The 23,745-nt window shown below is 46.0% G+C and overlaps 1 protein-coding gene across 7 annotated transcripts in view; it reads left to right on the plus strand.

Moving 5' to 3' along the window:
- The window catches only part of ABR (ABR activator of RhoGEF and GTPase), a 725,529-nt gene that overhangs the window by 486,418 nt on the left and 215,366 nt on the right, over positions 1–23,745 (plus strand). For 6 of the 7 annotated variants that reach the window (XM_063955968.1, XM_063955969.1, XM_063955971.1 and 3 more), the window contains 3 exons: positions 3,523–3,708; positions 7,244–7,351; positions 12,142–12,202. In XM_063955968.1, coding sequence (XP_063812038.1) covers positions 3,523–3,708; positions 7,244–7,351; positions 12,142–12,202 — 355 coding nt within the window. Of the gene's footprint in view, positions 1–3,522; positions 3,709–7,243; positions 7,352–12,141; positions 12,203–12,912; positions 13,047–23,745 lie in introns of those variants that run through there. The other variant, XM_063955974.1, reaches the window with a different exon arrangement.

Raw genomic sequence — 23,745 nt, forward strand, 5'->3', positions numbered from 1 at the left:
ATTCATATTGCAAATGTTGTTAATGTACAGTCAGTAAATCTTTGTAAAGCAGTACATTTTAGTTTTTGATGGGTTTACGTAACTGCCAGTATGCCCTATTTAAAGTATCAAAACAATTCAGGGCACACGCCAGTTTGCCTAAACAAGAACCAGATCCTTTATAAACAATGTTACTTTATTATGAGCCTACACTCATTTCTCAATAAGCCATACCCATTTTTTATTCTAAACGGTCAGGACTGATATGCCAAAAGAGAGAGCGGTGTATTTTCACAATGTATCCGATGTCTTCACACAATAGAGCAGGGGTCAACAAATGTTTGTACAGTCAAAGAACCAGTTGAAAAGTTTAGGGGCCAGACCTCCCTGCCTGACCAAAATATATGAATACTTGTATAGACTACGACACATGCACCTTCAATGCTCCTCAGACCATCCGACATGCTATTAGACACACCTGCCTTCCAATTCATAGAGCAATATTCAATTAATACATTGTGCCTGATCTCTCGTCTTAGGGACAATCAGGTCAATTGTCCCTCGTTATCACCCCTATAGCTCCCATAGGCTAAACCCGACTAAAGTTATGGGTGCGATCGTGAAAAGTCCCATTTGGGCAACCAAATGGGTCACACTTAATACATTTCAGCTCGCCACCCCCGGGCGTAGAGTGCTGAAATGCTGATATTTCGCCGATCAACAGAAACAATTGAATAGCTGCTGACTGGCACGAGAGGGGGGCGATAACAATTTAATTCCGCCCATAGTGTGCAATACACAGACGTGACCCATATTCATAGTGTGACACATACACAGGAGTGTCTTATTTTTTTAGCGTGTCTCACACAGGTGTGTCCCATTTTTATAATGTTCCACACACAGTAGTGCCCCATATTTATGGTGTGTCATGTTGCAGTTCTCAAAACCCACTTACCTCACCCGGTGCTATCGCTGTTCCTCATGGCATGTCCCCACTGTTCAGATTCTACATGCCATTATAAACCTAGATTCTGTTTGAACGCATTTCCTGAGATATACCATGGCATAGGTGTCCCTATGTTATCTTTGATCATATGGTCATTCAGCTCTTATTCTGGACTTCATTATTACACATGATCACTACAGCCAATCTGCTCCCTGAAAATCCTATTTTAGTTCCCCAAGTTCACTAGCAAATCGCTCACTCTGAGTGTATTCAGCATTCCTGTGCTAGTTCTCTCCTGTAGTGCTCAGCCTTACCATACACCAATGTGCTCGTGTCTGTATTATATCAATACCTGCTAGAAGCCTTGTTGCTTTACCTGTGCATTACCATCGCAACCAGCTTATCCTGGAACTTCCTGCACATACCAACCTGTGGACTTAATGGGCCCCAGTATATCCCTCCAAATGGGGTGTGGTTATGTGACCGCCGGTTACTATACTGACGCTGTAATCCTGGTTGGGGGGAATCCTGACAGCCGGCATGCTGACTGACAGGGACTATTCCCATAGAGTGGGAGTAGAACCTGCGATAAGCGCAGCGAGCCACCGAGCCCACAAGCGGCTTTGTTGCGCTCGCAACACCCCCCCCCCCCCCCCCCCCCCGCAGGAAATGTGCACAATGGGATCCCGCCGCCGGTAGGGTGACCGCGACGGTCACGCAAACCCAACCCCTGTCAGCTACCATTGTCTGCAAATCCAGGGCAAGTTTCAAACAGCCATTCAGTGTGCTACCATTGTAGCTATAACGTCAGCTGTGCAGTATACAGATATCCAGCTTCCATTACAGTTCCTACCTGCAGTGGGCACATGTAATAGTGTGTGTCCTGTTCTTCACCCTATGATCACACAGTTTTTAAAGCACCAAACAACTTCCAGTGGCCTAGATTTTGGCAGTGTTCAGCCAGCCAGGTAGTCCACCAGTGCCTTTATGTAGGTTTTATCTATCCTGGTTTATTACGCTTGTGAGTTCTAAGTAATAAGTAAAAGCATCTGTGCTCCTGGTTTCACCCACACCAGTTCTCAACAACGTTTCCCAGTGGTCTCCGTTCTATGCCCACAACCAATACAGACTCTGACAGTGTGCCACACAAATAGAAGTGCCCCATATTCATACTGTGTGACACGCACACACACATGCGCAGGAGTGCCCCATTTCTATAGTGTGACACATGCACACACACATGCGCAGGAGCGCCCCATTTCTATAGTGTGACACATGCACACACACATGCGCAGGAGTGCCCCACTTCTATAGTGTGACACATGCACACACACATGCGCAGGAGCGCCCCATTTCTATAGTGTGACACATGCGCAGGAGCGCCCCATTTCTATAGTGTGACACATACCCCATTTTTAAAACAATATTATAGCAGGAGGACATTCTAATGAAATCACTTTAATAGTCCCATACCAGCGGTGTACAGCTCCCCGGAGGACACACTCTTCTTCCCCAGTCAGCAGTGCTGCAGCTCCCTTTTGGTCACTCCCCTCTGCTGTGCATGTAATGATGCTGCTTCCCATGGCGCGGTCACTCTCCTCCTGCTGGCATTGCTGCCGTCCCTTGGTGGTGCTGCTCCCGGCAGGTCACTCTCCTCCTCACTGCCAACCATGGTGCAACTTCCTGAGGCATGCAACTTTCTTCACCTCTGCCAACAGCAATGCAGCTCCTTGTCATGCGGTAAATCGCACTGCTCCCGGACACATGTCAGCTATCCACGGCGTAGTCACTCTCTTTCAAATCTATGATCTTACAGGCAAAACTTGCGGGGAGAAGCCACAGTTATTGAGAGGTAGATGTATGAAGAAGTGAAAAGATTGGAGAAGTTGCCCATGGCAACCAATCATCTTTGAAGTAACATTTATCAAGTGCATTCTATAAAATTATACGTAGGAGCTAATTGGTTGCCATGGCCAACTTCTTCACTGACTCACTTCTCCACTCTTCTCACTGCTTCAGAAATCTACCCCTGAAAGTGTCCGTCACACATTTCTCCCTGTGACAGGCGTGCAGCATTCTGTCCAGCCCAGAGATAGGAGTGTTTTGTAACTGATCTTTTTGATCAATAACTTTATCTTCAAGTTTTCAACAGTCCCTGGCTCTTGTAAAGAAAAATCTAGTCGTCAGGACTAAAATCTTAGTTGCCGTGGTGACCTAGCGCATGGGATTTGTCGAGCACTGCAATAGAGACAACCACTTTGAGGGTCTAACCCATATTCTTACAATATAGTGACTACCATTTCTCCTAGTGACTTTGGCTATCCATGCATTAGGAACTACAGTTGACATTATTACCGGATAATACTTAATAATGACTGGATACACTGAGAGGAACACCTTTAACATTATACACAATTGTGATTATTTTTTAGTTCTACTTGGTGCATGTTGCATGTCACTTACCTGTGGGCAACAGGGTTCAGGCGCCTATTGCTTCTAAGGAGGTGATTCAGTGCCAAGCCTTTGTCTTTGTGATTTGTGGACGTCTTTTATCAAACTACTCTATCACAACCTGTTTTTTGTTGTTTATTTTGCAGCCCATGAAGCCACTTAAAGCCACTGCCACAACTTCACAGCCAGTTTTAACCATGCAGCAAATAGATGCCATTTTTTATAAGGTTCAAGATATCTACGAGATCCACAAGGATTTCTATGACAACCTCTGCCCTTGTGTGCAAGAATGGGACAACAAGACAACTGTTGGACATCTCTTCCAAAAGCTGGTAAGATTAAGCTGAAGACAGATAAGGAGCAGACAGATGGATCTTGCCATCCACATAAGTTTCTGTTATTCTATATATAATTAGCCTTTCTTCACAGATTATTTGCATAAAACCATAAACAGGACAATTTTGCATTTTGTCTGCTGCGTAAGACGGGACTGGACGGGATTTTCATGAATGGACCTGAATAGCCACTAGTATTACTTCAATGGCTGCTCCGCATTGGTATTTAGTCCTTCTATGAGCGGTCTCTGTCCTTGCTGTGCTCGCCTTAGGGCACCGGTCTTGCAGATTGACAGGTGTACTGCGCTAGTCAAACACCCCACCTGCCCTGATGTCTGTCTGATCTGCCACATTAGAGCAGCAGTCATACCCAAAGTGCCAAACCTTGCAATGTTATGCTGTATAGAATATTATTTCACAGCACAAACTACAGTTTCTGGCACATCGCATACGAGACCCTCTCTCTGTAGAAAATATTTGACTGCAGAAAGGTAGCAGTGACTGCAGAATATGTTGTCCAGCATTATTCTGCACCTGTGTAGCATTACACATAAGGGGTAATTCCAAGTTGATCGCAGCAGGAATTTTTTTAGCAGTTGGGCAAAACCATGTGCACTGCAGGGGGGGGGCAGATATAACATTTGCAGAGAGAGTTAGATTTGGGTGGGTTATTTTGTTTCTGTGCAGGGTAAATACTGGCTGCTTTATTTTTACACTGCAATTTAGATTGTAGATTTAACTCACCACACCCAAATCTATCTCTCTTTGCACATGTTATATCTGCGCCCCCCCCACCCCCCTGCAGTGCACATGGTTTTGCCCAACTGCTAAAAAAATTCCTGCTGCGATCAACTTGGAATTACCCCCATACTGTATAAGTATAGTAAATGTATTCTTTTTATTCTCCATATTTCAAACACCTGTGCCAGCTCCATCGACTCTTATCTTCATTTTAATGTGGAACAAAGGTCTAGTATTAAAACAGCTATTTTAAAAGAGGCATCTGGACGCATAACATGAAAGTGATAATCATCTTTCATCAGTTCTGTTTTCTCAGCGTTTGCTGACTGGGGGCAGTGTCTCTGGGTGGGTAGTACTGTGTTATATACTGAAAGCACAGAAAATTTATAATGCTTTGATCTGATTTTCTGTTTTCTTTTTAAAGAGCAAGTAAAGCTCCTATTTGACGATAATATACATCAAAGACTGAATAATATATATGAAATGATTGGAGTGTTTTTAACTCTCCATGATGCACAAACTCACTTTCCTGCAGAAGGTTACCATGTTAGGAGAACAGTGACTGGCAGCTAGGCAGACTTGCTTTGCAGAAATGCAGTGTGCACTGGATTACTCATACAGGGCCAGTGACATCACATATACTCAGCTTCGGTCTGTATGACTCCCCATGTGGGCGGAGCTTCAGCTAATTCTATATTTAGTGCTGCAACAATATTTTTTACAGAGCTGCAGTGGAATATCAGGACAGAACAATGCAGTCTTATCGGAAAATTTCAGTTTTAGGTTTTAGCGAGCCTTCTGTATATGAAAATGTCAAATCAGGTTTAAAAACAAAACAAATAACACCTTGTGACTAGTTTTATTTTTTTATTGAGCAAAGTTGGTGACAAGGAGTGGTGAAAGACCTTCTGGCCTATCAGAAATAATGATGTTGTCTAATGAACAACTATGATACGATAATTTGAACAACAGTGCTGTTCTGCTGTTCAAGGAAAGGTGGGAAAACAGTTCCTGTTTCTCTACTACAGTGGTTCTCAAACACGGTCCTCCGGACCCCACACAGTGCATGTTTTGCAGGTAATCTAGCAAGTTTACAGGTGTATTAATTACTCACTGACACATTTTAACAGGTCCACAGGTGGAGCTAATTATATCACCTGTGATTTTGTGAGGAGACCTGCAAAACATGCACTGTGTGGGGTCCTGAGGACCGAGTTTGAGAACCTGTGCTCTACTACATCTGAAATTACTTATGGAGGTTAACTTTCAGTTTACCTCCTTCAGACTTGCCCTTTAAAACGTTAGAAAAATTATATACAGTAGTTATTATGAATAAAATAAATGACAACATAATTAATGTTTACTTGTAATGTTTATTACTGAAGATTTGAATCAAGCGTTTAAGATGAGTTTTTTTTCTTCTTCTTCCTAAATTGACAAGATTATTCAGCATGCACATGCTTTATATTACTTTGCAATTTTAAGATCATCTCGGACAGGTGTAGAAGTGCTCTGAGCCTCTTAATAAAAAAACAAGAAGCCTTTTAAATAAATAAAAAAATCTTTTAATCATTGTGTACACATAGAAGGAAAAAACAACAATAACATAAAGAGCTGATATATGATAAGCCAGAGCCAGAGAAACCTACTCCTAGCAAGGACATTGGCAAGATATAAAGGGGGGTATTTAATTGTTTGAAAAGTCAGTTGGGTGTCTGTTTTTTCCTATCTAATAGACAGGAAAAAAACAGACACTCAGCCGACTTTTCAAACAATTGAATTCCACCCAATGGGGAAGATTTATTAAGCGCGCTGTAGTGATAAAGTGGAAGGTGATAACGCACCAGCTAGTCGGCTCTTAACTGTCATTTTTTTCAAACCCAGTCTGTAACATGGAAGCTAGGAGCTGATTTTCTGGTGCGTTATCACCTTCCACTTTATCACTTCACCAGGATTAATAAATCTGCCCCAATGTTCTTTGCCAAAAACATGCTGTAGACTAGAGCATAGATTCCACAAAATGTCATGCGTAATAGAGCAGAGAGTCAAGGAAAGTGCGCGTGTGGTTCCCACAGCTCCTTACCCAGCAACCTTATTTTTAACAGTTTCACAGAGACTTGTATCTACAAGAAGTTAACAGTGTAACAAATCTTTTTAGGTGCATCGTCGCACTTGGTAGCTGTTGCTTGGCAACCATGACGTTGCTTAAATTAATTAGTCTTGAGGATGCTGCATATTTGCAATTTTCTGAAGTGTTATCAGGGAAGAGTGATTGCAAGAGGGAATCACTATTAGCTCCAGTAGTATTACAGTAATGATTATCTGAAATCATTACATTATTCTTGTAATGGCACTTCTCTCTTCTTATGGTCTGTACTCCGGCATGCATACTAATCATCCTCTTTCCTACCTATTAAATGATACTGTACTCAAGTTTAAAATGCCACTTTTCTTGTATATACAGTAGGTTTTGTCTTTTAGTACTAATGTAATCCTTGCAGTTGTGTCTTATTATTCCAGCTCTTCTAATAAAACTAATTTGTCACTTTAATCACTGGTTCTATGTCCCGGTGTATCTGCCAGCCCTCGTTACACCATTGCCGTAACCTGTTCTCATGGAAACCTAGGCCCCGGCAGCGTCAGGCTGACACGGATGGGTTCTTTCTTACGGCTATTACTTTCCTATGCCTAGTGGCTGGATGGGTGAACGGGGGAGATTTGTGCATAAATGTCTAATCTAAGCGTTTTGTAACTTTCTGTGTGACCTTCACTTTCCTGGATTCTCTCTCAGGTCAGCCAGCTGGGAGTGTACAAGGCCTTTGTGGATAACTACAAATGTGCCCTGGAGACAGCGGAGAAGTGCAGCCAGTGTAATAACCAGTTTAATAAAATCTCAGAGGTAAGAATGAGGATTGAGCCTAATGGTGTAATGTCTTCCAGTAATGATCACTGCTCACCAACTGCTTCTCTCCTGTGTAACACAGTGACTCCGGAAATAACGTTATTTTGACAACTCCTTAAAACATGTTGCAGATTGAGACCCCGCCCCATTGCAATTATCGTAATCTATAATAAAACTAGAGCACATTTCTTGAGCTTGTGAGCATCTCTGTCCAAGTCTGTGTATTGCTTTTAGGATGCCAATAAATCTCTATTAATCAGTGGCATGTGATGTATTTTCTCCTTGGATAAAATTAAAGGGATGACCACACACTGTTTGGCTAATAAGTAGCTGCGGATGGTGTTACCTGGCCTGTGGGTCTTTGAAAACAGGAAAATGCATTACCTCATACTTTATTCTGACCTACAGTATAGTTTGAGGATATAGATTAGGTATTAACCATCCAGACTAAATACAAGGGAATAATGCTGCAATATTTCTCTCTCTCTCTCTCTCTCTCTCTCTCTCTCTCTCTCTCTCTATATATATATATATATATATATATATATATATATATATATATATATAGTCAACAGGGCCGGTTCTAGATCTTGCAGAGCCCAGGGTGAAAGTTTTCATTGAAGTCCCCTTGTAGACAAAACATGGTTAGTGCGCGCCGTAGGCACGCGCAATAAAATAGGGGCGTGGCTTCATAGGGATGGAGCCTGGCCAGTTGTGCCCCGTGTAGTTTTGCCCCCTGTAGTTTTTCCCCCTGTAGTTTTGCCCCCTGTAGCTGTGCCCCCTGTAGTTTTACCCTCAGTAGCTGTGCCCCCTGTAGTGTGCCTCCTGTAGTTTTGCCCCCTGTAGCTGTGCCCTCAGTAGTTGTGCACCCAGTAGCTCTTCCCCTGTAGCTGTGCCTCCTGTAGTTTTGCCACCTGTAGCTGTGCCCTCAGTAGTTGTGCCCCCAGTAGTTGTGCCCCCCTGTAGATGTGCCCCCAGTAGTGGCTCCCCACTCCTGCTTCCCAACCGCTGCTGCTGTCCTTAATCTCCGGCCGCCGCTCCTCGGATCTATGGGAGAGACGTCATGACGTCTCCCATAGCGCGTACACTGCACAGACACTAGAGGTCAATTATGACCTCTAGCGTCTGCGGCTGCTCCCACAGTGCCGTGTGGTGCGCGATAACGTCAGGTGCACCTCATGGCATCAGTAGCAGATCTTGCCACGTCAGCAGCGGCTGCACCTTCAGAACAGCAGCGCCCCGGGCCAAAAGCCTGCTTGCCAGTGGCAGGAGCCGCTACTGATAGTCAAAGTAGAACTTGTCTGCACACGTTCCATACATTGTTAACACACTCTAAAGTTCTATTTAATGTCTCAGTGGATCTGGTTAGGATCCCGGCTGTTAAAATACCGCCGCCGGAATCCCGACACGAAATGGAATGCCGACGCCAAAATCCTGTCAGTGATCACAATCCCGACTCCGGCATCCCAACACACGGGATGCCGGGCCACCGGAGATGTAAGTCGCTGGGAGGGTGGGGTTAGGTTTAAGCTGTGGGGGGAGCGTTCGAGTTAGGCTATGGCCTGCGGAGGTTAGTGTTAGGCACCCCCGGGGAAGGTTTGGCTGTGGGGGGTGGAGGTTAGGTGTATACTGCGGTGGAGGGGGGAATTCAGGCTGCAAATAGGGATGATTAGGGGGCCATTGGGGGATGGTTATACTTACCTTCACCTGTCAGGATTTTGATCATCAGGATACCGCAGTCTTATTCTGACTGACTGCATCCCATCCCCCTGTATATCCATCCCAACCCTACAGTGTCTCACATAAGACTGTAATATCTGTGCTGGGTGTTACTAGCATAATGTTATATGTTCAGGTTGTGTAGCAGTTATTCACTTGGTGTTGGAGGACTGTAATTATTTTTCCAGCCGCCATTTCATGTCAAATAATTATGACCACTGCTTTTATTGAGACATCATGCAGTGCTGACTGACTGCATCATGTGACACAGCTTAACAAATGTCAGCTTTGTGCAGGTGAGGTCAGAACAAAGTGCATTGCTCTACAATAAAAAGGTTTGATTTTTTTTTATACTCTGTATGTAATGTATGATAAACATATGACTAATCTCCTTACATCCAGTGATGGCAGAACAACCTTTACTCCCTTTCTTTATTTATAATCATGCTCAATGACCTTCTACTAAAGTTTCAACATGTTACAGTATCAGTAAAGAAAAAAGAACTAAGCAATGATTTTCTCTTCACTATGTGGTAAAAGCATAGTGTACTGGTGTGCCTACTGGGGTGGTCTTCAGTTTGCCGGCTGTCGGGATCCCGGCGCACAGTATACCGGTGCCGGAATCCCGACAGCCGGCATTCGCCCAGCTGTCGGTATGCTGGCGCCGGTATGCTGGTCACCGGGAGCCCGGCTGCCGGCATACCCTACTACACCCGCCTACTGGTATCTTCATACATCTAGCCTTAATACGCCAGGAGAGAGTGAGCCGACAGTTCCCGGGCAACTCCGCTAATGCCGGATGCCTTTTTTTTTTTTTACAGCAAATGTTTCTTGTTCGCATCACTATGCTAATAAGACGCACAAGCAGTCCCTGCTTATTAAAATGTTATGCGACATGCCTATATTCTGTGTGCCACTGCAGCTGTATCTGCATACGAAATGCTGTTACACTATTTTCTAGGGAAACACTGTAACAATGCAGATATAGCCGCAGTCACACACAGAATATAGAAATATATTAGCAATGTGAATAAGAAGCATATCAGGGAAAATAAACAAAAACGGCCCGACGTTGGTAAATGCGCTCACAACTAGGCATGAATAGTAGGGATGTTTAGCGTAACTGCAGCAACGGTGGTAGAGGACACATCTGTAATTGGGAAACTCTTATACCGAACTGTAAAATGTCTGGTATACAGATGTGTCCACACACACCTATCATCAAATAGCCCCATTTAGTGCGCCACGGACTTTGCAACTTTGCTGTGCCATGCAAGTTTTTCTTAAATTATGCATCTTAATCGGCTGCTTGTTTTGCAGCAAAAATACTCATCCTAAGTACTTCATACTCCATTAGCGACTTAAGATGCAACATTCAGGGAAAACTACGCAACCTTTGTAAAAAAGCAAAATGTACCATACGAATTCCCCATGCCACACATCATTATGCCTCATCTGTTGCTTTATAACAGTTAGTTTTGCGACAACTAATACTTAGTACACCTTTAGCTACACAGGTCCTGATTTAGAGTTGTATGCTTATGCCACCGTACCTGAAAATGTGTACACAGATACTGGGCAACAGTATGCAACTGCCAGCCGCCTGGATTGGTATTGAGGCACCCTCTGGCAGCTTTGTGTCCCAGCAGTTGTGTGTACAACGATGCAGCATCAGCAGCAGGTCAGTCAATTAGCAGGCATCTCAGTGGCCCTATGGTCACGCAGCATGGCCTCAGGAAGTGAGATTGCATATGGGATCGCAGATGCAGGTTGTGTTTATACTCCCCAATACCTCTCCTAAACGTTCCGTGACTCTCAATCAGTTTGCTAATAAATTCTCTGTCATCACCATCACGGCAAATGTGCAGTGCGACTTAGACGCATGAGCAGTCAGCTGATAAGCGCTCAGCTGTGTGAAATATTGGGTTCCCGTTCTACTCTGAATCAGACCCTTAGTACACTATAGTAAATGAAGACACAAAATGTTGGAAAAAGTACTCGGGCATGGGAATCGCTACCTGCAGTGGAGTGTTTAGTCTCACCTTGTGGCACAAAAAGGAAAGGTGTATGAAGACACACATGTAGTTCTACATTAGGATGGAAACCATTTGCCATGGTTGTCTGTTAATTGTAGCATTGGGATTTACTGAAACCAGGCTACATCCGACATAGAATTCCCCACCAGGACATAAATTGATTGTTGGGTGTTTTTAGTTTGTTGGGTTCTCTAGCTGTAAAATAAGGCGAAGATTCCCTGCACCCCTGTTCCTCCTCATGTTACATGATTTATTTATATTTAGTTGTTTTTGGATATGATTACACCCTTTACTGCAATATTGATCTACTGTAATCTTAACTCCAAGGAAAAATAAGGTACAGTACATTACAATTCTTAACCCAACTCCTCCACCTGGCTTAATTTTGTCTTTCATAGGTTGTAAGTCAGTGTAACAATTACAGGCCACTATCTGGAGGGATAAGGATAAGTGAAGGTTACTTTACTTATGGCTCAGGTGTCTCCACGAGAGCACCCTAGAGTGCGCTGCGATTTCGGCTTCCTCTGGTTAGGTTACAAAAATCTGTGTACTTTACAGCTCTCATCTTCCCTGCCTAATGCCTTTGACATTTCTTTGTAAGGTGTCAGCATATTCCGATGACCGCATCAAGAAAGACATTTTTGCAGAAATCAGTAGAGCCCTTGCCACTGAATGCAATGTATTAAGCAGTCTGTTTCCATTGCCAAAGCCTTACCCAGCTTACATCTTCATTTACAAATATCCCGTGGCTGGACACCAGTCCTAAGGCAAGCTTAGCATTGCAGTTCATTTGTAGTCATCATTAATTGCCATTATGCCTCTACAGAGGAAGCCATCAGTGTGATTTGTATGACTGGCTGAAGCTTCTGGGGATTAGTTACTTGGTAGAGGATTCTCTACATTCTCCCTTCAAGCATTTCAGCATCTTTCAATGTAATGTAGAACAGATATGTATATGATTTCCCACATGCAAGACAAGAGCTTACGCAACAGTGATTATTCTGCCCGTCTCAATAGAGTTGTCTTTTGCAGGATCTGAAGGTGAAAGGGCCCAAGGACTCAAAGGAACAGCCGACATCTGTTACCATGGAAGGTATTGAACACTGCTGTCTGTCTAACATGTCTGCTTCTCAATCATTGCTCTGTTATTCCAGCCTATTATTTTATTGGCTCATCCTGTGATCACCTTTTATCTCGGTGTGTTTGGAGACTGGAACATCTGCTGTTTTGTTGAGCCATCCTGAACTGATGTAGAAAATATATTTCCTCAAGGTCACTCCTGTAATTGCAGTCTTGGTCATTTCATGAGCATGGATAATAGGGCACTGATTAGTAATAAGTACACTGGGCTTCCAGGCTAGCAATTCGACCATTTCATTGCCAGAGGGCTAGCGGCACATTACTGGTCATTGCTTTTTTATATCAGTTTCTCTTATAGGTGAATGCCCTTGTTTTCTGGGTTTAACTTATAGTACTAGTACTAATGCGGTCTAGCTAAGCCAGTCTTAATGACATCACAGTATAATTATATTCTCCAATACTCTTTCCTGCTTGCAGTGTACGTCTCTTTATCACCACAGATCTTTGCATCTGTTGATTTCAGTAGATTGGGGACAAAGCTTTTGTTGCAGCGCTTGGAAGTGGGGGCATACCATGCTCTCTAAATCTCTTTTTAAAATGCCAATGATGTCCACCTTGAGCCACTCCTCCCAGCCCCGCTCCTCCCCTCTTCTCTTGCTGTCCCTCCCATCTCTCCTCATTGCATGGAGTGTGTCTCTGTGTTATGTGTAAGCCTGCATGTTAGGTGACTGCTATTGTGCTGAAGCCAGCAGATTGGCTTCTGCCGGCTGGTGATGGGGAGTGGGACGAGACATGGCTGGATGCTGGGGAGATGGAAATTCTGTTGATCTTTCGGCTTTGCTGTAATTGCACCTATGGTAAATTGCATCTTCTTTTCTGCATGTTGCAGGCATGGGTGTACATGTCTCTTCTTTTCTCTGATGTGTTAGACTCTGCTGTGTCTGATACTAACGCTGATGCTGGTTGATGAGCCACTGATTGGAGTTTGCTTTGTTAATACATTGTACAGAGGATGTGCTGTTATTTTGTGAGTTAGTAATTCTCTCTCTCTCAGAACATTGTGTTGTGTCCCTTTTGTACTGGAGGTATTTAAAACGGTTTCTTCCGCCTCATATAGTAGCCGTACAGAAGTTCGAAGGGGGTGTTATATTTGTTTTTGTTCTAAACATGTTAACCTGTATTGAACCAGTTTGTGTCTTTGGTTATTGTGTCGTTTCATTCATACCGTCTTTAATAGTCACATTACTGCTTTACGTCTCCAGCGGCTCTGCTGATATGTTGTACTAACAATGCATTCAGCTGCTGTCCTCTGTGCTAGGTACGGCAAAGGAGAATGGAGTTCTGAAAGGGCTTTGTATGCACTCACCCATGTGTCGTCTCTGCCAAAGGGACAAGAAGCATAGTACGTGGTTAGATGGCATTTTTCATGAATAAAGTGTGAGCATTGGTATTTAGTGAACAGTCTTATTGCTGTAAAATCTGCTCTGTGGTGAGGGGCATAATGCCTGGAAACCAGGAGTATCACCATTCATTGTGTGGAGGTCTCTGTACATGAATGGATGGAGCTTTGGGGAGGGTCAGACACAATGCAGACTGATGCATTAAGGTCACTGGCTGAACAATAGACCCAGGTTACTCTGGTGATCCTAGAATCGTATCGTGCTATGTGACCTTGTGCAATTTACTTACCAGCCATGTGTCGTCTTTTCCAACACTTAATTAACAATTATAATTTTATGTAAGTGCTGATGTATCATTAAAGTAACATGCATTAGATGTAGTCGCTGGCTTAGTTTTCTGCTTCAAAGCACTCAGTAGTTGGCTCATCATAGATTAAATAAGAATAGATGGGCTACATTCCTGTATCCTTGCCAGGTCTTCTGCATTTAACACCAATATGTACCCATCTATTATTACATCTGTCTCTACATAATAGTCTGAAATATTGACAGCAGGCATTTTTCTTTGAATAAATCTACTCCAATCACAGTACACTTTCCATTAGACCTTGCCCTGTGATTCTAGCATGTGCAGCCTTATTAAGCTCAACTCTTGGCTGACACAGCGTTAGAAATGTGACCGTGGTAACTTTTATTATAGGGAAGTATTCCTACTTCCAGCTCATTGCAATAGCACTGCTGTAATGAGTGCCTGAATGATGGGTTTCTTCATATGTTGTCCTGACGTTTTATTCATTCTGTGAAAGAAATGCAGATGTTTCCTCCTACACCTAGCCTCAATACACCATGCAGCATGAGATGCCTTCCGCGAGTGAGCCGCCAGCTCCCATGCAACTCTGCTAACATCGGGCGTCTTTTCTTGACAAAAATACATATTAGTCACAACGCAGTGCTACTAGGACGCACAAGGAGACTGAGCTGAATAATTTGCTATATGACACTTGTATATTGGGGGTCATTCTGACCCGATCGTACGCTGCAGTTTATCGCAGTGGCGCGATCAGGTCAGAACTGCGCATGCCGAAGGCAGTCGCTGCGCCACGATCGCCTCTGCCTGATTGACAGGCAGATGCAGGGGTGGGGGGGGAGGTTTGCCGAACGCCGGCGTTTGGCCGCCGTTTCTTGGGCGCAGTCCGGCCAATGCAGACGTGGACGGACCGTGCGGGGTGCGGGCCGCAGCAGCTGCGTGATGTCACATGCAGCCGCTGCGGGCCGGGGATCGACGAGTAGCTCCCGGCCAGCACGCTACAGCTGCGCTGGCCGGGACCTACTCCTAAAGTGCAAAAGTATCGCCGCTGTGCTATGCTCTTGAATTTCTGCGGGAGAGGGGGGGGGCACTAACATGCGGGGCGGGATATTCAACTCGGAATGACCCCCTTTGTGTGTGACTGAGTCTGTATGAAAACTGCGGCTGTTACATTGTAGCGCTTTATATACAGGATTCAGAGACTCAGTCGCACGCAGATATACAAGTGTTATATATCAAATGAATCAGCCTTCTTGTATGTCCTAGTCGTATTGTATTGTGATTAAGACGCATTTTCGGCAAAAATAACACCTGACTGATTCTCATGCAATCTTGCGTGCTAAGAGTGGCTGTTTTGTGTGGCTGCAGCAAAGATGTATGTATATATATATCTGTGCTTTATGATCTGTGACATGTTTGGGATGTATGATTGTGTCATTTCCCAGGTTGTATATAATAAAGCAGATCTTATGCAACAGGTTTTAAGGTGCAACAAATTGTTTAAAACAAGTACTACGGATGTATCCTAATATACCTAGCCTCAATACGCCATGCAGTTCTAGACGCGACTATGCTAGTACTGGGTGTCCACTGTCCTTTTGGCCCGGAAATGCATCTTAGTTGCAACGTGACTAGAAATCACCAGGAGACTGTACTGATTAATTTGATATACAATATTGTGTATCTGCGTGCGACTGAGTCTGTATACAAAGCACAATGGGAATCTGTGTGGAAAAAGTTGCGGCCGCTGTACCGTAGTGCTTAGTATACAGGTTCAGACTCATTAGCACACAGATATGAAAGTGTTGTATATCAACTTAATCAGTGCTGTCGCATGAAGTGGTTTTGTCATATCACATATATACAAGTGGTGCAGTCTCCTGTTGCGTCCTAGTTGCATCGCAACTAAGATACATTTTTGGGCGAAATAGACGCAAAGAGGTTCTGTTGGGCACGACTGCAGTACTTATGTATGAGGACACATCTGTACATTGCTCATTTTCTTGAACATCAGTCAGTGAAGTGGATTTAATACATGACACTGAAAGAGCAACATTGTATAGAAAAGGATCAGCAGAACGGTATCAGGTCTCTAGAACGACCAGACTTAGGTTGACCACTATGGGTCGACATGCATTAGGTCGACATGGTTGCTTGGTCAACATGTTCTAGGTCGACGTGAGTTTTTCACATTTTTAAAAAATGTTTTGAACTTTTTCATACTTAACGATCCACGTGAACTACAATAGGGAGCGGTGACCTGTTCCAAGCTCAGCAGTAGAGGAGAGAGGCACCTTTCCCAAAGCACAAGGGGACACTGTGCACTAATTAGGGTTCCTGGTTACTCAATGAAGAAAACGACACAAAAAAACAACTCATGTCGGCCTTTTGCCATGTCGACCTAATGCTTGTGTCGACCTATTTCAGGTGTCGAATTAGTTACTGTTGACCAATAGTGGTTGACTTAAACACTGTCGACCGAAGTGTGGTCAACCCTATGATCCACACCCCAGCAGAACAGGCAACCAAATATAATGAAAACTAAGCAAGATTTTCTCATGTAATAACATCTTGCTCCTTTTATAGGTAGATACTATTCCTGCAAGTGAGACCCCTTGAATAAGCTCATAAAGGTCCACTTGTAACTTGGGTTTTCTGATATTTGCTTTATTAGATTTATTTTCACCACAACGCATTAATTATTTATTGAAAAAATCTTCTAGATACATTTATTAAAATATATGTAAAGGTCCATACACACGGAGCGATATAGCTGAGCGATTTTGACTATATAGTCAGAATCGCTCAGAAAGTTAGTGCATATCGCTGTGTGTGTACACAGCCAGTGATAGCAATGCGCGTCCCTGCCAGGTCACTATCGCTGCTAAAAATAGACTGTGCATGCAAGTCAATTTTGGCTAGGTCGCTGGAATATAAAAAGCATCCCCTTGCTTAAATGAGTTAGCCAAAATCTCTGGTAAAGTTAGTCAAAATCTCCTACTGCCAGTTCAAGGGAAAATGCTCAGTCAAAATCTCTCATAGTTAAAATCTCTCCGTGTGTATGCACCTTAAGGTGCATACACACGGAGCGATATAACTGAGCGATTTTGACTATATAGTCAAAATCGCTCAGAAAGTTAGTGCAGATCGCTCCGTGTGTATACAGGCAGCGATAGCGATGCGCGTCCCCGCTAAGTCGCTATCGCTGGGAAAAATAGTCAGTGCCGGCAAGTCAATTTTGGCTATGTCGCTGGTAAAGTTAGTTAAAATCGCTAGAGGCCAGCGATTTTTCCCAGCGATAGCGATGTTGCAGGCGGCGGTGGTGCGGGCGGCGGCGGGTTGTGGCGGCGGCGGGTGGCGGTGTGGGCGGCGGCGGTGGGTGGCGGTGTGGGCAGCGGCGGTGCGGGTGGCGGTGTGGGCGGCGGCGGTGCGGGCGGCGGCGAGTTGCGGCAGCGGTGCGGGCGGCGGAAATTTACCTTTCTCTTGCAGAGTTTGGCAGCGAAGCGGTACCAGTTTCAAAAATGGCGCCTCAGCGTCATTTTTGAAATTCAAGATGGCCGCCGCGAGCCAATCACGGCTCGCCGCGTCATCGCCCCGCCCCCTCCCGCTGACTTATATAAGTCAGCGCGAGGCAGCGGCTTTCAGTCCGACGGCGGAGGAGGAGCGGAGAAGAGCTCCTGAAGACGCCGTGGAAGTCCTGGATGGGCGGCGGCTATGCAAAAGAGCTTAGCAGCCGCCGCCCACCAGGTGAAGACGCCGGAGCAAGACCCCAGAAGCCCTGGGGAGGTGGCGCCCCCCCAGGTGAAGACGCCGGAAGCCCTGGGAAGGCGGCGGCCATGCAAAAGAGCTTAAAGGCCGCCGCCCCCAGGTGAAGACCCAGTTTAATAAAGGATTTTTAAAAGAATGTGTTGTGTTTTTTTTTTATATTTTCTTTACAGGTGGACTACAGGTGCCAGCGGGCCCTTTATGTCCGGGCATGCTGGCACTTGTGGTTCTCCAAGTGCCAGCATGCTGGGGCAGGCTTGCTGGGACCTATAGGCCTCCTGTAAAGAACAATATTACTATTGAAAGGCTATCAGCCTCCCATCCACCGGCACACGGATGGGGGGGACAGCCTCGGGCTTCACCCCTGGCCCTTGGGTGGCTGGAGGGGGGGACCCCTTGATTTAAGGGGTCCTTACTCCAGTGTACCCCGGCCAGGGGTGACTAGTTGGGGGGGTAATGGCACGGCCGCAGGGACCAATATAAAAGTGTCCCCCGGCTGTGGCATTATCTCCCTGGCTAGTGGAGCCCGGTGCTGGTTTGGGAAATACGGGTGACCGCTATGTCTTTTGTCCCCCGTATTTTTTAAACCAGGACCGGACGCAGAGCCCGGTGCTGGTTGTCTAAATATGGGGGATCCCTACTCATTTTTTCCTCTGTATTTTAACAACCAGGACTGGCTCAAAGAGCTTCAGGCTGGTTTTACATAGGAGGGGGGACCCCACGCAAATTTTTTTTTTTAACTTTTAGCTATTTAAATACCAGCCACCCTGTAAATTCATCCTATATATGACACTCATCCCCTTATTTAAATGAGATAGTCAAAATCTCCCATAGCCAAAATCTCCCATAGCCAAAATCTCTTGCATAGTTAGACAAAATCTCTGGTAAAGTTAGTCAAAATCTCCTACTGCCAGTTCAAGGGAAAAGTTAGTCAAAATCTCTCATAGCCAAAATCTCTCCGTGTGTATGCACCTTTAAGAGTGTCATATATAGGACGATTTTACAGGGTGGCTGGTATTTAAATAACTAAAAGTTTTAAAATAAAATTGCGTGGGGTCCCCCCTCCTATGTATAACCAGCCTCGGGCTCTTTGAGCCAGTCCTGGTTGTTAAAATACAGAGGAAAAAATGAGTAGGGTTCCCCCATATTTAGACAACCAGCACCGGGCTCTGTGTCCGGTCCTGGTTTAAAAAATACGGGGGACAAAAGACATAGGGGTCCCCCGTATTTTTAAAACCAGCACCGGGCTCCACTAGCCAGGGAGATAATGCCACAGCCGGGGGACACTTTTATATTGGTCCCTGCGGCCGTGCCATTACCCCCCCAACTAGTCACCCCTGGCCGGGCTACACTGGAGGAGTGAGGACACCTTAAATCAAGGGGTCCCCCCCTCCAGCCACCCAAGGGCCAGGGGTGAAGCCCCCGAGGCTGTTCCCACCCCCCCATCCGTGGGCGGTGGATGGGAGGCTGATAGCCTTTCAAAATGACATAAAAAGAATATTGTCTTTTGCTGCGTAACTACAAGTCCCAGCAAGCCTCCCCCGCATGCTGGTACTTGGAGAACCACAAGTACCAGCATGCGGGGAAAATAACGGGCTCGCTGGTACCTGTAGTTCCACAACGAAAGAAATACCCAAATAAAAACACAACTCACACACCGTGAAAGTAAAACTTTATTTCTCTAATGGATGCTGGGGACTCCGAAAGGACCATGGGGAATAGCGGCTCCGCAGGAGACTGGGCACAAAAGTAAAAAGCTTTAGGACTACCTGGTGTGCACTGGCTCCTCCCCCTATGACCCTCCTCCAAGCCTCAGTTAGATTTTTGTGCCCGAACGAGAAGAATTACGTGATAGTGTCAGCACTTTACAAAAGACTGTTGGCGACATGAGACAGCCGGCAAATCAGTTAATACCTGTACAGGCGTCTCAAACACCGTCAGGGGCTCTAAAGCGCCCGTTACCTCAGGTCGATACAGACACAGACACGGACACTGACTCCAGTGTCGACGGTGAGGAAACAAACGTATTTTCCAGTAGGGCCACACGTTACATGATCACGGCAATGAAGGAGGTTTTGAACATTTCTGATACTACAAGTACCACAAAAAAGGGTATTATGTGGGGTGTGAAAAAACTACCCGTAGTTTTTCCCGAATCAGATGAATTAAATGAGGTGTGTGATGAAGCGTGGGTTTCCCCCGATAAAAAACTGCTAATTTCTAAAAAGTTATTGGCATTATACCCTTTCCCGCCAGAGGTTAGGGCGCGTTGGGAAACACCCCCTAGCGTAGATAAGGCGCTCACACGCTTATCAAAACAAGTGGCGTTACCGTCCCCTGATACGGCCGCCCTCAAGGAACCAGCTGATAGGAAGCTGGAAAATATACTTAAAAGTATATACACACATACTGGTATTATACTGCGACCAGCAATCGCCTCAGCCTGGATGTGCAGTGCTGGGGTGGCTTGGTCGGATTCCCTGACTGAAAATATTGATACCCTGGACAGGGACAATATATTACTGACTATAGAGCATTTAAAGGATGCATTTCTATATATGCGAGATGCACAGAGGGATATTTGCACTCTGGCATCAAGAGTAAGTGCGATGTCCATTTCTGCCAGAAGAGGATTATGGACGCGACAGTGGTCAGGGGATGCGGATTCCAAACGGCATATGGAAGTATTGCCGTATAAAGGGGAGGAGTTATTTGGGGTCGGTCTATCGGACCTGGTGGCCACGGCAACGGCTGGAAAATCCACCTTTTTACCCCAAGTCACCTCGCAGCAGAAAAAGATACCGTCTTTTCAGGCTCAGTCCTTTCGTCCCCATAAGGGCAAGCGGGCAAAAGGCCACTCATATCTGCCCCGGGGCAGAGGAAGGGGAAAAAGACTGCAGCAGACAGCCTCTTCCCACGAACAGAAGCCCTCCCCTGCTTCTGCCAAGTCCTCAGCATGACGCTGGGGCCTTACAAGCGGACTCAGGCACGGTGGGGGCCCGTCTCAAGATTTTCTGCGCGCAGTGGGCTCACTCGCAAGTGGACCCCTGGATCCTGCAGGTAGTATCTCAGGGGTACAAATTGGAATTCGAGACGTCTCCCCCTCGCCGGTTCCTGAAGTCTGCTTTACCAACGTCTCCCCCCGACAGGGAGGCGGTATTGGAAGCCATTCACAAGCTGTATTCCCAGCAGGTGATAATCAAGGTACCCCTCCTACAACAGGGAAAGGGGTATTATTCCACGCTGTTTGTGGTACCGAAGCCGGACGGCTCGGTGAGACCCATTTTAAATCTGAAATCCTTGAACACTTACATAAAAAGGTTCAAGTTCAAGATGGAGTCACTCAGAGCAGTGATAGCGAACCTGGAAGAAGGGGACTATATGGTGTCTCTGGACATCAAGGATGATTACCTCCATGTCCCAATTTGCCCTTCTCACCAAGGGTACCTCAGGTTTGTGGTACAGAACTGTCACTATCGGTTTCAGACGCTGCCGTTTGGATTGTCCACGGCACCCCGGGTCTTTACCAAGGTAATGGCCGAAATGATGATTCTTCTTCGAAGAAAAGGCGTCTTAATTATCCCTTACTTGGACGATCTCCTGATAAGGGCAAGGTCCAGAGAACAGTTAGAGGTCGGAGTAGCACTATCTCAAGTAGTACTACGACAGCACGGATGGATTCTAAATATTCCAAAATAGCAGCTGATTCCGACGACACGTCTGCTGTTCCTAGGGATGATTCTGGACACAGTACAGAAAAAGGTGTTTCTCCCGGAGGAGAAAGCCAAGGAGTTATCCGACCTAGTCAGGAACCTCCTAAGACCAGACCAAGTGTCAGTACATCAATGCACAAGGGTCCTGTTACGAAGCGATTCCATTCGGCAGATTCCACGCAAGAACTTTTCAGTGGGATCTGCTGGACAAATGGTCCGGATCGCATCTTCAAATGCATCAGCGGATAACCCTGTCTCCAAGGACAAGGGTGTCTCTCCTGTGGTGGTTACAGAGTGCTCATCTCCTAGAGGGCCGCAGATTCGGCATTCAGGATTGGGTCCTGGTGACCACGGATGCCAGCCTGAGAGGCTGGGGAGCAGTCACACAGGGAAGAAATTTCCAGGGCTTGTGGTCAAGCATGGAAACGTCACTTCACATAAATATCCTGGAACTAAGGGCCATTTACAATGCCCTAAGTCAGGCAAGACCTCTGCTTCAGGGTCAGCCGGTGTTGATCCAGTCGGACAACATCACGGCAGTCGCCCACGTAAACAGACAGGGCGGCACAAGAAGCAGGAGGGCAATGATGGAAGTGGCAAGGATTCTTCGCTGGGCGGAGAATCATGTGATAGCACTGTCAGCAGTGTTCATTCCGGGAGTGGACAACTGGGAAGCAGACTTCCTCAGCAGACACGATCTTCACCCGGGGGAGTGGGGACTTCACCCAGAAGTCTTCCACATGATTGTGAACCGTTGGGAAAAACCAAAGGTGGACATGATGGCGTCCCGCCTCAACAAAAAACTGGACAGATATTGCGCCAGGTCAAGGGACCCTCAGGCAATAGCTGTGGACGCTCTGGTAACACCGTGGGTGTACCAGTCAGTGTATGTGTTCCCTCCTCTTCCTCTCATACCAAAAGTACTGAGAATCATAAGAAGGAGAGGAGTAAAGACTATACTCGTGGCTCCGGATTGGCCAAGAAGGACTTGGTACCCGGAAATTCAAGAGATGCTCACGGAAGACCCGTGGCCTCTACCTCTAAGAAAGGACCTGCTCCAGCAGGGACCATGTCTGTTCCAAGACTTACCGCGGCTGCGTTTGACGGCATGGCGGTTGAATGCCGGATCCTGAAGGAAAAAGGCATTCCGGATGAAGTCATCCCTACCCTGATCAAAGCCAGGAAGGATGTAACCGTACAACATTATCACCGTATTTGGCGTAAATATGTTGCGTGGTGCGAGGCCAGGAAGGCCCCTACAGAGGAATTTCAACTGGGTCGTTTCCTGCATTTCCTGCAAACAGGACTGTCTATGGGCCTCAAATTAGGGTCCATTAAGGTTCAAATTTCGGCCCTGTCAATATTCTTCCAAAAAGAACTGGCTTCTGTTCCTGAAGTTCAGACGTTTGTCAAGGGAGTACTGCATATACAGCCTCCTTTTGTGCCTCCAGTGGCACCTTGGGATCTCAATGTAGTTTTGGGATTCCTAAAATCACATTGGTTTGAACCACTCACCACTGTGGACTTAAAATATCTCACATGGAAAGTGGTAATGCTGTTAGCCCTGGCTTCAGCCAGGCGTGTCTCAGAATTGGTGGCTTTATCCTATAAAAGCCCTTACCTAATTTTTCATACAGACAGGGCAGAATTGAGGACTCGTCCTCAATTTCTCCCTAAGGTGGTTTCAGCTTTTCACTTAAACCAGCCTATTGTGGTGCCTGCGGCTACTAGGGACTTGGAGGATTCCAAGTTGCTGGACGTAGTCAGGGCCCTGAAAATATATGTTTCCAGGACGGTTGGAGTCAGAAAATCTGATTCGCTGTTTATCCTGTATGCACCCAACAAGCTGGGTGCTCCTGCTTCTAAGCAGACGATGGCTCGTTGGATTTGTAGTACAATTCAGCTTGCACATTCTGTGGCAGGCCTGCCACAGCCAAAATCTGTAAAAGCCCATTCCACACGGAAAGTGGGCTCATCTTGGGCGGCTGCCCGAGGGGTCTCGGCTTTACAACTTTACCGAGCAGCTACTTGGTCAGGGGCAAACACGTTTGCTAAATTCTACAAATTTGATACCCTGGCTGAGGAGGACCTGGAGTTCTCTCATTCGGTGCTGCCGTCCCCCCCTCCTTCCCCGGCCGGACACTACAGAGTGGCCACTCCTCCACTTCAGAGCGGCCCCATTACTCCCCCTCCGTCGGGCATTCCTCCGGCCCCCCAGCCCAGTCACACTCCTCCCCGGGCCGAACACTATGTAGTGGCCATTCCTCCCCTCCCTCTCTCCCCCCCCCCCCCCGGACCGGACACGAAACTGCAGTCTCTCCCCCCCGGACTGAACACGACACAGCAGTGTGAGGAGAACAGCAGGCACTCT

Source organism: Pseudophryne corroboree, chromosome 2 (genome assembly GCF_028390025.1).
Source record: "Pseudophryne corroboree isolate aPseCor3 chromosome 2, aPseCor3.hap2, whole genome shotgun sequence".
In the NCBI taxonomy this organism is placed as follows: domain Eukaryota; kingdom Metazoa; phylum Chordata; class Amphibia; order Anura; family Myobatrachidae; genus Pseudophryne; species Pseudophryne corroboree.